This window comes from Labrus bergylta, chromosome 21, assembly GCF_963930695.1.
Source record: "Labrus bergylta chromosome 21, fLabBer1.1, whole genome shotgun sequence".
Taxonomy (NCBI): domain Eukaryota; kingdom Metazoa; phylum Chordata; class Actinopteri; order Labriformes; family Labridae; genus Labrus; species Labrus bergylta.
In genome coordinates, this window is record NC_089215.1 from 741,274 (window position 1) to 753,773 (window position 12,500).

General features: G+C 46.4%; 3 protein-coding genes across 6 annotated transcripts in view; all 3 read right to left on the minus strand.

Moving 5' to 3' along the window:
• LOC110001880 (TBC1 domain family member 12) overlaps positions 1–3,096 on the minus strand; it is an 8,971-nt gene extending 5,875 nt beyond the window's left edge. The window contains exons 1-6 of one of the 4 annotated variants that reach the window (XM_020657433.3): positions 2,847–3,096; positions 1,941–2,670; positions 1,531–1,633; positions 562–618; positions 191–321; positions 23–105 (exon numbers count right to left, since the gene is read on the minus strand). In XM_020657433.3, the coding sequence (XP_020513089.2) occupies positions 23–105; positions 191–321; positions 562–618; positions 1,531–1,633; positions 1,941–2,644 (1,078 nt within the window). In that variant the 5' untranslated portion in view covers positions 2,645–2,670; positions 2,847–3,096. Of the gene's footprint in view, positions 1–22; positions 106–190; positions 322–561; positions 619–1,530; positions 1,634–1,940; positions 2,674–2,846 lie in introns of all 4 variants that reach the window. The other 3 variants (XM_065949255.1, XM_020657431.3, XM_020657435.3) reach the window with 3 other exon arrangements.
• Positions 3,097–3,685: 589 nt separating this feature from the next.
• On the minus strand, positions 3,686–7,363 carry si:ch211-207i20.2 (uncharacterized protein LOC568537 homolog). The gene is made up of 5 exons (XM_020657437.3): positions 7,139–7,363; positions 6,164–6,326; positions 6,009–6,067; positions 5,823–5,925; positions 3,686–5,083 (listed from the first exon to the last, which is right to left on the minus strand). Exons 1-5 carry the CDS (start codon positions 7,361–7,363, stop codon positions 4,068–4,070), a joined length of 1,566 nt encoding a protein of 521 aa, XP_020513093.2. The 3' UTR covers positions 3,686–4,067.
• Positions 7,364–8,470: 1,107 nt separating this feature from the next.
• Positions 8,471–12,408, minus strand: nudt13 (nudix (nucleoside diphosphate linked moiety X)-type motif 13). Its single transcript, XM_020657443.3, has 9 exons — positions 12,314–12,408; positions 11,487–11,627; positions 10,567–10,709; positions 10,315–10,422; positions 10,091–10,197; positions 9,889–10,014; positions 9,498–9,609; positions 9,239–9,393; positions 8,471–8,984 (listed from the first exon to the last, which is right to left on the minus strand). The coding sequence occupies exons 2-9, from the start codon at positions 11,567–11,569 to the stop codon at positions 8,790–8,792; spliced, it is 1,029 nt and encodes a 342-aa protein (XP_020513099.1). The 5' UTR covers positions 11,570–11,627; positions 12,314–12,408; the 3' UTR covers positions 8,471–8,789.
• Between the last annotated feature and the right edge of the window lie 92 nt (positions 12,409–12,500).

The window sequence follows — 12,500 nt, forward strand, 5'->3', positions numbered from 1 at the left end:
CAGCAGGTAAAACCTAACCCACCTCTCCTCTTGGCTCCGGCCACCATCTGCTCGTACTGCTCCCTGTGTCTCTGCGCCTCCTCCGCCGACTTTGCCGGAAGGTTCCTGAAAACAGAGACACCAATCAGGACGCACACAGAAAACAGGAAGTGACCTAACTGTTAGTCAGAGAGACAGGAAGTAGTCGTACGGTGGTCGGTCCTCGAGGATCAGCGCTGTGGTGGACAGCGGCGGCTCAAACTCCACCTTCCTGCGGCTCTGCTGCCCCGATGCATGATGGGTAGGAGAGCTGCGGGCGGAAACCTGCCGTGCCTCGAACTCCTGCAATGACACATCACATGACACGCCTCAGTTGCCATGACAACAGCTGACACAACAGAGAGGCAGTGGTGAGAGATGGAGGACACAGACTGTTTTTAATGATTTGATTTTCACATATTATTTCTTTCTTTAAGAAAACGTCACTGAATTAATTTAACGCTGAGCTGCAGGTGCACAGAACGAAAGCGATGATGATGACGGTGATGATGATGAAGAAGAGGAGCAGTAAAGAGTGTGTACCCCTGAGTCCTGCAGGTCTGAAGAGGAGAGCGAGTTCAGACTGACCTCAGCGCTCTGCTGGAGGGAAACAAGGCAGCGTGTGAAACGTCCCAGAATAACACTCAGAAACAATCAGCTGCAGTTCCTCTGATGTCCACTAGAGGCTGCTGTGATAAACCTGTCACTGCTTATTTAATGGAATGAGAATGTTTTTATGTGCAAGTGTAAAAATATAGATTTTAAAAATGGAACCAAAAGTGAAAGAACAAAAACTGCAGTTCCTCTGATGTCCACTAGGGGCTGCTGTGTTTAAACTGTAACTGATCTGCTGTGTGAGTATGTTGGTATTTCTCATAAACTGCATCATCCAGGGCGGAAGACTGGAGATGAAAATCCCCCCAAAAACGGCAGTTCTTCGACTGGCCACTTGAGGCCGTCTCCAAAAGTGAGACCCACCCATCAAAGCCCAATTTAACCACGCGTACTCGTAGACGACCTACCTGCCTCTGTACAACGCGTGTTACTGGAGGATTCCTCTAGAGGGAGCTCTGCAAAAATCAGACCGCAGACGCATGTTTGTTGCTATGCAACAGCCATGACGCATCACAGCGCGGGTAGACGGAGACTTGATCTGTTTACTTTTCTAATAAACTTTCCTCCATTGTTCCAGCGGCTCTCTGGTTGGTGTCTCTGATGATGTCACTTCTGGTCTCATCACCATACAACTCCACACTGCCCCTAGTGGTGATGTGCATACTGCGTCTGAGGGCGCCGAGACGTGAACATCCAACGCTGGAGACACGAGGCTGAGGTCATGCGTTTGTGTACACCAAGTAAAAAGCGAGTTTGTAAAACGGTCCTACAGGAACTAAGCTCCGCCTCTGGTACCTCCGCTGTAGACTCAGGTTTCAGTTCCTGTTTATTTCTGTAGTTTCTCTTTTTTTTTTGTAGTTTTATTTAAAAACGCAGATTGTGTGTGGCGGTCGTTACCTGCTGGATGATCTTAGGCTGTTTGGACGGACTCTGTTTGGGAGGAACTTTACCGAACAGCTTCCAGCCCGCAACGCTGTGACTGACGGACCGCTGCTTCCTGCTGTGAACACACACACACACACACACACACACACACACACACACACACACACACACACACACACACACACACACACAGTGTTAAAGTTTTAATTAAAGATGGCGGCCGCTTTCTGCTGCTAACTCTCTCTACTCATTGAAAACAATTGAAAAAAAGACGCTGGCGCTCAGAAAAATAAAGTATGTGGACACGAGGACAGGACGGGTTGTCAGTGTCATTCCTCTTACATCCACCAGGGGGCTCCACAGCAGTATCCACATTAACAGTGTTTTCAGTCTAGTATCGATCACCTGTCTGTCTGACTCACCTGCTGAAGTACTCGACGATGCCCGGCCTCCTCGACTGCAGCTCAGACTCTGACCCTCCGTCGTCCTGAAGCTCGCTCGGGGCGCTCTGTCTGCGGACGCACTCGAACGTGTTCCCGGAGCGGGCGACAGCCGAGGCTGCAGGGAGGCTCGGTTCACCTGGCGGGGGCGGCGTCCGATCCGTGATGAAGGCCTCGTCATCGGAGCTGCCATCTTCCAGAGTGTCAGGGTCGGAGTCTGACGCTTTGGGTGGAGGTACAGGTGAGGAGGGCTCATCCAGGTGGAGGTGTGTGCCTCCTGTAGCCCCGCCCCCACAGGTACCGTCACCATCCAGTCCGTGACAGCTCTTATCGTTTAACCCGTCTGTGCAGGATGAACCGGTAGTGACCACGTTTGGACTAATCCCGTCTGTTTGGGAGACATCACCTCTCAGACTAAGCCCCGCCCCCTGCTCCTCACCTGCCTCTCTGACATCACAGCAGCATCCGATTGGTCCTTGAGTGTCCGACCTGAAGCAGATGACATCTGCACACTGTGACAAAGCGATGGACGCGCCAGCCTCCTCGCCGTCTCCTGAACACGTGACCTGCGGACGCCGCTGGCTGATGACATCATTAGAGTTCAGGGGATGATGACGATGAAGGCACAGGTGAGACTCCTTGTTTACAGTCACAGGTGAGGAGGACACATCTCCTGCCTTTTCCATTTCACTCCGTCATCAACGACACAAAGCTGCTGAGAATAAAGCACATTATTCGAGTTTTATTTTGAAGGTCTTTCTATTACACATGAACAACTCAGGTGTTATTGTAACCTACAGGTAATATCGTATTTATCTGCGACTTTTCGGTGCATGACCCGCTGACTGTCGCTGTTGTCGTCGGTAACGTACACCGTTATTATCTCACCTCTCCGGATCTTCTGTCAGCGCCGCTCGACAGAAACAAACCCGGCTTCGGCTCCTCCTCCCCGGTGAACAGACAGCGGGATCCTCCGGAGCGTCATGCCGGGACACGGAGCCCTCAGGCCGGCGGAGAGGCGCTGTGTCCGGCCGCTGTTCTCAACCTCTTATCCCCGGGTTATTCTCATCCTCCGCGGTGACAGGTGAGCTTAGGCAGGAGAGGCGCCATGTTCGCTTTGTGTGACGTAGGCGGCTACGTCAACCTGACGTCAGACGATTACGGGACTGGAGATTAAATTACGTTTGTCTTAAATTTAATTAACAAGAAAGCTACAAATACAACCATATTCACGATTTATTAAAATACGATGCATTTTATTTTATGTTTTCTTTTTCTTTATATTTTGATTATTACAATTAAATGTTTTTTTTATTTATTATATATTTTTAATTATTATTAATATTTAATATATATCTAATTATTATATATATATATTCTTTTTATATATATTTTTTGTATTTTTTGTAATAAAAAATAAATACATTTAATTGTTAAAATATACTTTTCAAAGGGAAAAGGAAGAAAAACAACATAAAATGCTGAATTATTGGATACACTTGTATTTTCTTTCCTTTAGTTTTTCTCTATAAATCCTCACTGGTTTATTTTTTATGAGGTAACTTAATTCACCTGCACATTGAGACTAATATAAACCTTTAAACATCAACATGCAGAGCTGTTTATAAATATGTAAATAACACACACATGTTGAGCGGTTTATATTTCTGATTTTGATAAAATCATAAAATAATTAACGGTGAAAGTGGAGAATAAAATCACACAAATTTGCTGTTTTTCAGATTTTTTTTATATCTCAAATAGAAAATATTCATCTCTCAGATTATAAAAAAAAAACAACAACATTATTTGTAAACATTTAAATTCATACATTCACCAATCACAGTGCAGGGTTTCCCTGGGCAGGGCTTGATCAGCACCACTCTGACCACTTGACCAAGAAGCTACACCCACTTCAACGATGCTTAGCTCTGATTGGTCGAAGAGATCCCAACTGTTTAACACCTGCCACCATTTTCAAGATTCAAAAAAATAAAGTAGTTTCTTTCATTAAACACTTGTTGGTTCATGACATTCAAGTATTGAGATTTTCTCTGAGATTTAGGAAACTGCGACGGCCCGTCAGATCCAACATGGCTGCCGGCTCGTTCACGCGTAGACACACTTGTGCATCTTCAGGTTGCGCTGGTCCGAGTATCTCTTGCCACACTTGTCGCAGATGTACTGTTTGCCGCCGGCGTGCATGTGTCTCTTGTGGGTCCGCAGGTGGCTGCTCTGGCTGAAGGTTTTCCCGCAGACGTCGCAGGCGTACGGCTTCTCGCCCGTGTGAACGCGCAGGTGAAGCTTCAGGCTGTTGGCGTTGTTGAACGCCTTGTCGCAGCAGCTGCAGGAGAACGGCCGCTCCTTGGAGTGCGTGCGTCGGTGCGTGATCAGGCTGCTCTGCTGGCCGAACGTCTTCCCGCACTCCTCACAGCCGAACGGGCGCTCGCCGGTGTGGATCCTGCGGTGGATCTTAAGGTTCACGGCTTGGCGGAACGTTTTCCCGCAGAGGTCGCAGCCGAACGGGCGGAGGCCGGTGTGGATCCTCTGATGGTTCTTCAGGTTGACGGCGTGGCGAAACGTCTTCGGACACTGCTCGCACTTTAGCGGTTTCTGCCCGGTGTGGATGAGCTTGTGTGTTTTGAGCGTGACGGCGCGGGTGAAGCCTTTCCCGCAGACGTTGCACGCGAAGATCTTCTTGCCGGTGTGCGTGTGCGCGTGGCGATGCAGGTTCTGCAGCAAGTTGAAGCGGTTGCCGCACACATCGCAGCCGAACGGTTTCTCCCCGGTGTGGACGACGGCGTGCGTCTTCAGCTGCGTCTGTTTGGAGAAACGCTTCCCGCACTGCAGACACGCGTACGGGCGCTCGCCGGTGTGCGTCCGGGCGTGGCTCTGCAGACTCTGCTTCTGACGGAACGAGCTGCCGCACACGCCGCAGGAGAACGGCTTCTCGCCCGTGTGAATCAGGTAGTGCGACTTTAGGTTGCTCTGAGACGTGAAGGATTTACCGCACAACGTGCACGAGAAGTATTTCCACGTGACGCTCTGCAGAACAAACTCGGTTGATCCCGCTTCCTCATGCGGCGGCTCAGATTCCTCCGGAGAAGCAGCTTCAACCCGAGCTCCTGAAATAAAATAAAAAACACAAACAATTAGAACTCAAATATCTGACTGACAGGCGACCCCCCCAACACGGCCGTTTTGGACGCCCCTCTGTTTGTCAGATATGAGAGCAGTTATCAGGTCAACAGGTGTTGCAGTGATGGAAGCAGGCAAGAGAAGTGGTTCAGATAGAAGTGATTGTACCCGACCTAAAAAGCCTCTGCATGTTTCTAATAAGCTCCACGAGCAGAAACGTGCTCAAACTAGGATCAATATTGGAGATGCTTTTGAAAAATGGAGAGAGGTTAGAACACAGAAAGGTTTACAGACCCATGCAGAGCTGGATAAACACTGAAGCTTCAGAGTCCACCACATGGTGACCTGAGTGAGCATCCACTCCAGAGAGGAGGGGGGGGGGAGACAGCTCTCTATGATGTTCAGAATTTAGACTGCAGTGCCTATTTTAACCACTAGGTCAGAGTTACATACTGCTCCTTTAACGATCTTCAATCAGGTTTCTTTGATTGTGGTCAAAACCTGTGATTCAAATCCAATTAATAACGCAGGTCTGATAGTTTAAAAACTCTGTTTCATAAGACAGGTGTGTAGGAGAGGAATGGATCCATCAAAACCTGCAGGTGCACTGTTAATTTGTTGTTGCCGTGGTAACAAACAGGTTTAGATAAATCATTTGATTTTTACTAGAATCAAATCGAGGATTTAAAATGTAAAAATAAACTCAGTCATCGATCGTTCTCTCACTCTCTGCGATGGCTCCCAGGTCGATGTTCCCGTGTTCGTCTTTAATGGTGACCGCCGGGACGAACGGGTTCTCCGCTCCGTCTGCCGCTTCCTCCTGTTTGGTCTGCAGTGACACAAAAATATAGACATCAGTCGGGGGTCAGTGAACGCACCACCGGTGAAGAGGTGAGTGAGCAGGGTTCTTACCTGAGAGGAGGTTTGTATCTCAGAGCTCTCCGGTCTGACTCCGTACGAGTGCTCGACCTCTGTGACAACATAGCAACTGTCAGTATGGCATCATCAACGCTGTATCTCTCCGACTGAGTGTTTTGATTCGGGGGGGGGGAGGCTTGCGTACGTACCGACTCGTGCGTTGTTGAGGATGTTGAGGATGCTGGTCTGGGGTCTCTGGCCGCCCCTCCTCCTCGGCTCCGGCTGCAGCAGCAGTCCCGCCTCATCCACGATGTTCATGATCTTCCCCAGAGCCTCGTTCCCCAGAGTCTCCATGACCGACGCGAACAACACCTGAGCACGCCACAGGGACAGACGATAAACACACGAGGGAGAACCCGGTTATTTCGATCCGATGGAACAGTGAATCAGATCGTTCACACCTGCTTCTCTTTTACAACCTGTATATTTTTTATGTTCTGGCTCTTACGAGTCTCGCCCCTGACAAGTATCCTCCAACATTACAAACAAACTAGAACTAACAAACCAGCATTAAATAAAAGGGTGCGCTCAGCCTCGTATGGATACCACCATCTCCTGCTCACAACTCTTCATAACAGCAGTTTGTGTCAGTGGGTCACTGCTTCAAAATACGATGCTTTAGGCGAGACCCTCCCGAATAGTTTTGGCGGTTAGCGCGCGCTCCATGTACAGAGGCTTAAGTCCTCGAAAGCAGGCGGCCCAGGGTTCGAGCCCAAACTAGGGCTCCTTAATCACATGTCGTTTCCCACACTCTCACTCCGTGGTTTATTGCTCAGTCCAATGTCTTATCTCTACAATAAAGTCATAAAAAGCCTCCAAAAATATTAATAATTAATAAAAACTCAATAAATGAATACAAAATTAATTAATTACAATTAATTAATTAAAAAATATTAAAATTAATTAATAAAAACTCAAAACGAAAGTGAAACTAAAAACAAATATCAAAACGAATTAAAAATAAACTAATAGAGCCTAAACTCCTGTAAACTTTGAAAACATGATTTAATAGTTCAACCTCAGAGATAAGAATAACCATAAATGTTAAAAACAATAAAAACATTAATCCTATAACTCTTTCTTATTTCATCCAGACTTCCTGCTCCGGCCCCTCCACTCCTCACCGTCTTCTCCCGGCTCTTATCCCGCCTGTGGTCCACCGGAGGCGGCCTGTCTTCGTCGTCGCTCCCGGAGCAGCTGGTCCCGGTCCGGACCTTCAGGGTGTCCTCCTCCTCCTCCTCCTCCTCCTCCTCCTCCTCCGACAGCCTCTCCAGCTCCGCCACCGCCGCGTGGACCAGAGCCTCCATGACGGCGGCCAGCTGGGTGTGCAGAGCCGCGGAGGAGCTCATCCTTTCGGGCTAACTCAAGCTGATCCTCCCGCTCGGTGCGGAGAACACAGCGAGCTCTGCCAGTTTGTTTGGATTTAACTGAAACTTAAAGGTCAGAAAGAGTCTGACAGGAGCTGGCTGACGTGAATCTGTGCTGACAACAAACTACAGACCGAGCAGCTGGAGGAAGTGCTTCTTCTTCGTCTTCTTTTGAGTTTTATGGCGGTTAAAGAAAAAGCAGCCTTCAGGCGCATTACCGCCACCTGCTGGACTTGAGTGTGAACCTACGGAAGAGGATCAGGGTCACGCATAAAATAAAAAAATAGAATTCTGACTTTATTCTCAGAATTCTGACTTTAAACTCAGAACTATGGGTACCTGTAAGGACCAACTCCAGTGGATAGTCACTGTGCAGTGAATGTTATTCATTTTGCATTTCATAATTGTCCACACACTTCCTTCAATATTAATGCCAGCGGACTAATATCTTTCTTACATTTGTGTCCAATATGAATGGATAAAATAATAAAATTCTTTGTAACATTGTCAAAATACCGTGTGTTAAAACCTTATTTACCCTATCTCTTTTTACCTATATGGAATAAGGGGCTTCATCAACATTCAACTAAAGAACTGAATGTAAATGTGGTGAAGAGTAAGTTGGCCACTCGTTTAAGCAATTCCATAGTAGTTTACACAAAAGTTTCACCTGGGTGGTACACCATCTTGCAACTCAAAAAACTAAAATACAGTATCATGAAACTATAACTGTGCACACAGCAGTGACAAAGCATACCACGGTTTTCTAGTCAGTCCTGCACGGTCCTGCACAGTGACTATCCACCAGAGTTGGTCCTTGCAGGTACCCGTAGTTCTAACTTTAAATTCAGAATTCTGACTTTTTTCTCAGAATTCTGAGAATAAAGTCAGAACTCTATTTTTTCTTAATGTGTGGCCCTAATCCTCTTCCGTATGAATCAGAGTTCTGGCATACGATAAAAAAACACAAGGACCTAATTTCTGTCTATCATCCCTGTAATTTAGTTTTACACTCTGTTGTTGAACATGCTGCACACACATACACACACTCACATTCATATTAAAACAAAAAACAACAGGAACCAATCAGAGAGTTGATAAAAAACGAGGCGTTTCAGTTTTATTGAAACAACATCAGCTCACTAACAGAGTCAGTAAAAAGTGAGGTAGTCGTTTTGTGTCACAGTAGAACAAAGTTATTTAGTCAGTTTGATGAACTATAAAGTTTTTTTAAAAGTTTGTTTACGTCCAAACATATAAACTGTAAGTGATTTTAAGTTTCTTAATCGGCGTGGTCGTCATGTGACCTCCAGTCCTGCATGATGTCACACACTGTAGTCTCATTATGGATGATTCTTGGCTGTTTGGAGGATATTAGTAGCTCCTCAGAGTGTCCACAGTTTGACTGTTACTCTCCATCCTCGCTGCGTCTCTGGCGTTCCGCCCACTCAACAATGAGGTGGTTGCCGAGGGCGTGTTTTGGAGGAAACCAGAGGGCGGGGTTATCCCCTTTCCTGGGCGGAGTCTTCACCTGCAGGGCGGCAGTGATTTCCTCCAGACTGAACCAGCGAGCGTCCTCCAGCTCTGTGTGATCCACCTTTAACTGGACGACAAAACAGCAGGTAATGGGACACATTGCTGAATACAACAGGAAGCTCCACCTGCTCACCTGCAGCTCAGGTGTGCCTCAGGGCTCAACGTTAGGTCCTCTACCTTTTTACAATTACTGCTGATACATTTTTTGAGACAAAATAAATCTGATAATAAAAAGTGTGGTCAAACGGATTTATAACTTTATAAATAAAACTAAGTTTGAGAGTAAATTTATTTTGTATTTTGATGAGTGTGGATGCTCACCTGAGAGTGGGCGGGGCTTACAGAGGCGTGGCAGCCCACCATGAAGGAGCTGTGAGGAAAAGGCCAGTGCTGAGAGGAGCTGTAGGAGACGCTGTGGACTTCCAAACCCACCTCCTCGGCCAACTCCCTGCTCAGAGTCTCCTCCAGAGTCTCGCCTGAAAACACCACAGAGGGACAGGAGGCCACAGGTGAGTTTAAAGTGAGCAGGTACAGGTGGGTGGGCGAGCAGACAGTGGAAAGGTGAGACTGGAGGTCTGACCCATGTCACAGAAGCCAGCCAGAGCGCTGTACAGCCCCGGAGGAAAGGACGGCTGTCGGCCCAACAGACAACGTTTCCCATCGGACACCAGGACGATCACCACCGGAGACATCTGGTGGGGGAACCAATCAGAAACAGTCAGACCAGGACTGACCCAAGCAAGGTAACAAGGTTTATATATGGTTTTGATTAGAATTAGGATCTGGTTTGTAGCCAATAAGAATCAGGAAAAGTTATTGTATACAGACTGTGTTGTAGTTAAAATCTGGTTCCAGTAGTTTGGGCATGTTTTGAAGCTGGTTTGAATCTAACTTTAGACTGGAGCTGGTTTTTAGGGTAGTCTAGATCTGGTTTTGATACTTGTTTCGATTGGATTTTGGATTTGTGTTACCTTTGGATAGTAGACAATCCCGTTGCTGCTGCAGACTCTTTGACTTCCTGCCTGGTTGCTTGTGGTGGGCTGACCCGTGGCGCTGCAGAATCTGCTTGTTTGATGCCAGCGCAGCAGAGCCTGACCCTGGAGACCAGAAACCAAACTGTTAAGACATCCTGTACACCTGGAGGACGCACAGTGTACTGAGGGAGTTACACACCTTGGCCACTAGGGGTGCCTCTGCTTCCCTCAGGAGAAAGAAAGCTTTCCTCAGATCGATGAACTTTCCTTTAAACTCTTCTTCTACTGTTGCCCGATCCAGATCTCCTGCAGAAAGAAATACAGAACATTTAAACCCACAGTCCATGTAGACCGGTGCATTCAGGGTCTCAGTACACTGTACAGAGTTTACAGTGTTTATCATTTAACAATCAGTGTTCTCACCAACATCCAGACAGAACTGAGCCTGTTTCTGTTCTGAACAGCCAATCAGAACAGACTCCTTCAGCAGGGTTTGGTCTGAGCCGAGTCTTTCCAGGATGGACTGAACGTCTGAAATATAAAACCAGAAACAGTTTTTAGTCTGAGGTTATCCACCTGTGGTTCTCTCCCCATGTATCTGTACCCCTTAAAGATGACATGAGTAAACCTGTGCTCTGGTTGGTTATGTGGTTCTGTTGCTCTGTGGTTGTGTACCTGGGCAGGTGAGTACTGCTGGTGTGAAGGTTCCTTTCCCGTTGGGTTGGAGAAGAGGAGACAAACGATGGAACAGAAAAATGTGAGCGTCCTGCAGCGCTGCAGCACACGCTTCATCATCCTCCTTCAGCCTGTTCAAATACCTGAGAGGATATTCAATAAATGAATTGTTAAAGCAACCAACCATCCAACCAACCAACCAACCGACCAACCAACCATCCATCGAACCAACCAAACAACTATCAAACCATTGAACCAACCAACCAACCAAGCATCCAACCAAGCATCCAACCTACCAATCACCCAACCAATCAACCAACCATCAAACCAACCAACCAACCAACAAACCATTGAACCAACCAACCAACCAACCAACCAACCATGCAACCAATCAACCAACCATCAAACCAACCAACAAACCATCAAACCATCAAACCAACCAACCAATCAACCAATCAACCATCCAACCAACCAACCAACCAACCTACCAATAAACCATTCAACCAACCAACCAACCATCGAACCAATCAACCAACCAACCAACCATCCAACCGACCAATAAACCATCCAACCAACCAACCAACCAACCATCCAACCGACCAATAAACCATCCAACCAACCAACCAACCAACCAACCATCCAACCAACCAACCAACCAACCATCGAACCAATCAACCAACCATCCAACCAACCAACCAACCAACCATCCAACCAACCAACCAACCAACCATCCAACCGACCAATAAACCATCCAACCAACCAACCAACCAACCAACCAACCATCCAACCGACCAATAAACCATCCAACCATCCAACCAACCAACCAACCATCGAACCAATCAACCAACCATCCAACCATCGAACCAATCAACCAACCATCCAACCAACCATCCAACCAACAACAATTGCAGTTTCTGTACCTCATCCTGGAGACGAAGCCTGAGCATCGTCGGGTCTGGAGACATTTTGGTGCAAAGAGGACGATCTTCAGAGGTCTAAACATGGCCCCCTCTCTCAACCAGTATGAAACGGTCTGAACTGGACTGGACTCACTCCGCTCTCTGAGAACACATGACATAAAACATTAAGTCCCTTTAGCGCCACCTTCAGGACAAAGAATAAACATGTAGATCAACTAAGAGAAACTGAACATAGACATTCACCTTTAAGGATGAGAACAACAAGGAAAAGTCAGGAAATGTCCAGTGTGTGATGAGGCAATAATGCCGAACCCCCCTTAGAATCCGTCATTTTAGAATTTTTTATGATTTTCATTCTTATTACAGCTTATAACAGAATAATTTAACATACATCTAAGACTCCACGTTGCATTGTTTACTTCGGCGCATATTTCGCTAGACATGCTGCAATTATCAAACAGTAATACTGAAAAAGATCTTAAATTCACTGAGTTATTCTTCATATTAGCTTTGGTGAAAACAATCATTAACTCTTGACTTTCTCTTTATTTGGACCTGAGTTTTAAACCGGATGAGAAGTAAACCGATAACAGTCAGGATCCATAACAGGTCAGAGGTCACAGTGACTGTTATGTACCGAAGAGAATAGATCAGGAATGTGACAGATTTTAAAATGGGGTTTGGTTGGAAACCGCACATCTCCAAATCACCATCACCAAGGTGTGTGTTACAAAATATGTAATGTTTTGTATACTGTGTGTGTGTGTGTGTGTGTGTGTGTGTGTGTGTGTGTGTGTGTGTGTGTGTGTGTATATGTTGTCAGATACCTGCAGCTGCTTCTACTTCACAGAGCTCTGACCTTCTTCTTCTTCTTCTTCTTCTTCTTCTTCTTCTCTGATATCGGGCAGCTGGCATGATTCTGCCCTCTAGTGGCCACTTTACGAATATTAAGTTAAATAAATAACCTTTAAAAATAGTTTTAGTTACTATATATATATATATATATATATATAT

Coding starts and splice junctions, on each gene's coding strand:
- si:ch211-207i20.2 (XM_020657437.3), bottom strand. CDS start 7,363: ATGAGCTCCTCCGCGGCTCTGCACACCCAGCTGGCCGCCGTCATGGAG. Junction 6,068..6,163: donor CCTCAACAACGCACGAGTCG/GTACGTACGCAA, acceptor ATGTTGTCACAG/AGGTCGAGCACTCGTACGGA. Junction 5,926..6,008: donor AGATACAAACCTCCTCTCAG/GTAAGAACCCTG, acceptor GTGTCACTGCAG/ACCAAACAGGAGGAAGCGGC.
- nudt13 (XM_020657443.3), bottom strand. CDS start 11,569: ATGTTTAGACCTCTGAAGATCGTCCTCTTTGCACCAAAATGTCTCCAG. Junction 10,423..10,566: donor AGCAGTACTCACCTGCCCAG/GTACACAACCAC, acceptor TTTATATTTCAG/ACGTTCAGTCCATCCTGGAA. Junction 9,394..9,497: donor GGCTGGCTTCTGTGACATGG/GTCAGACCTCCA, acceptor TGGTGTTTTCAG/GCGAGACTCTGGAGGAGACT.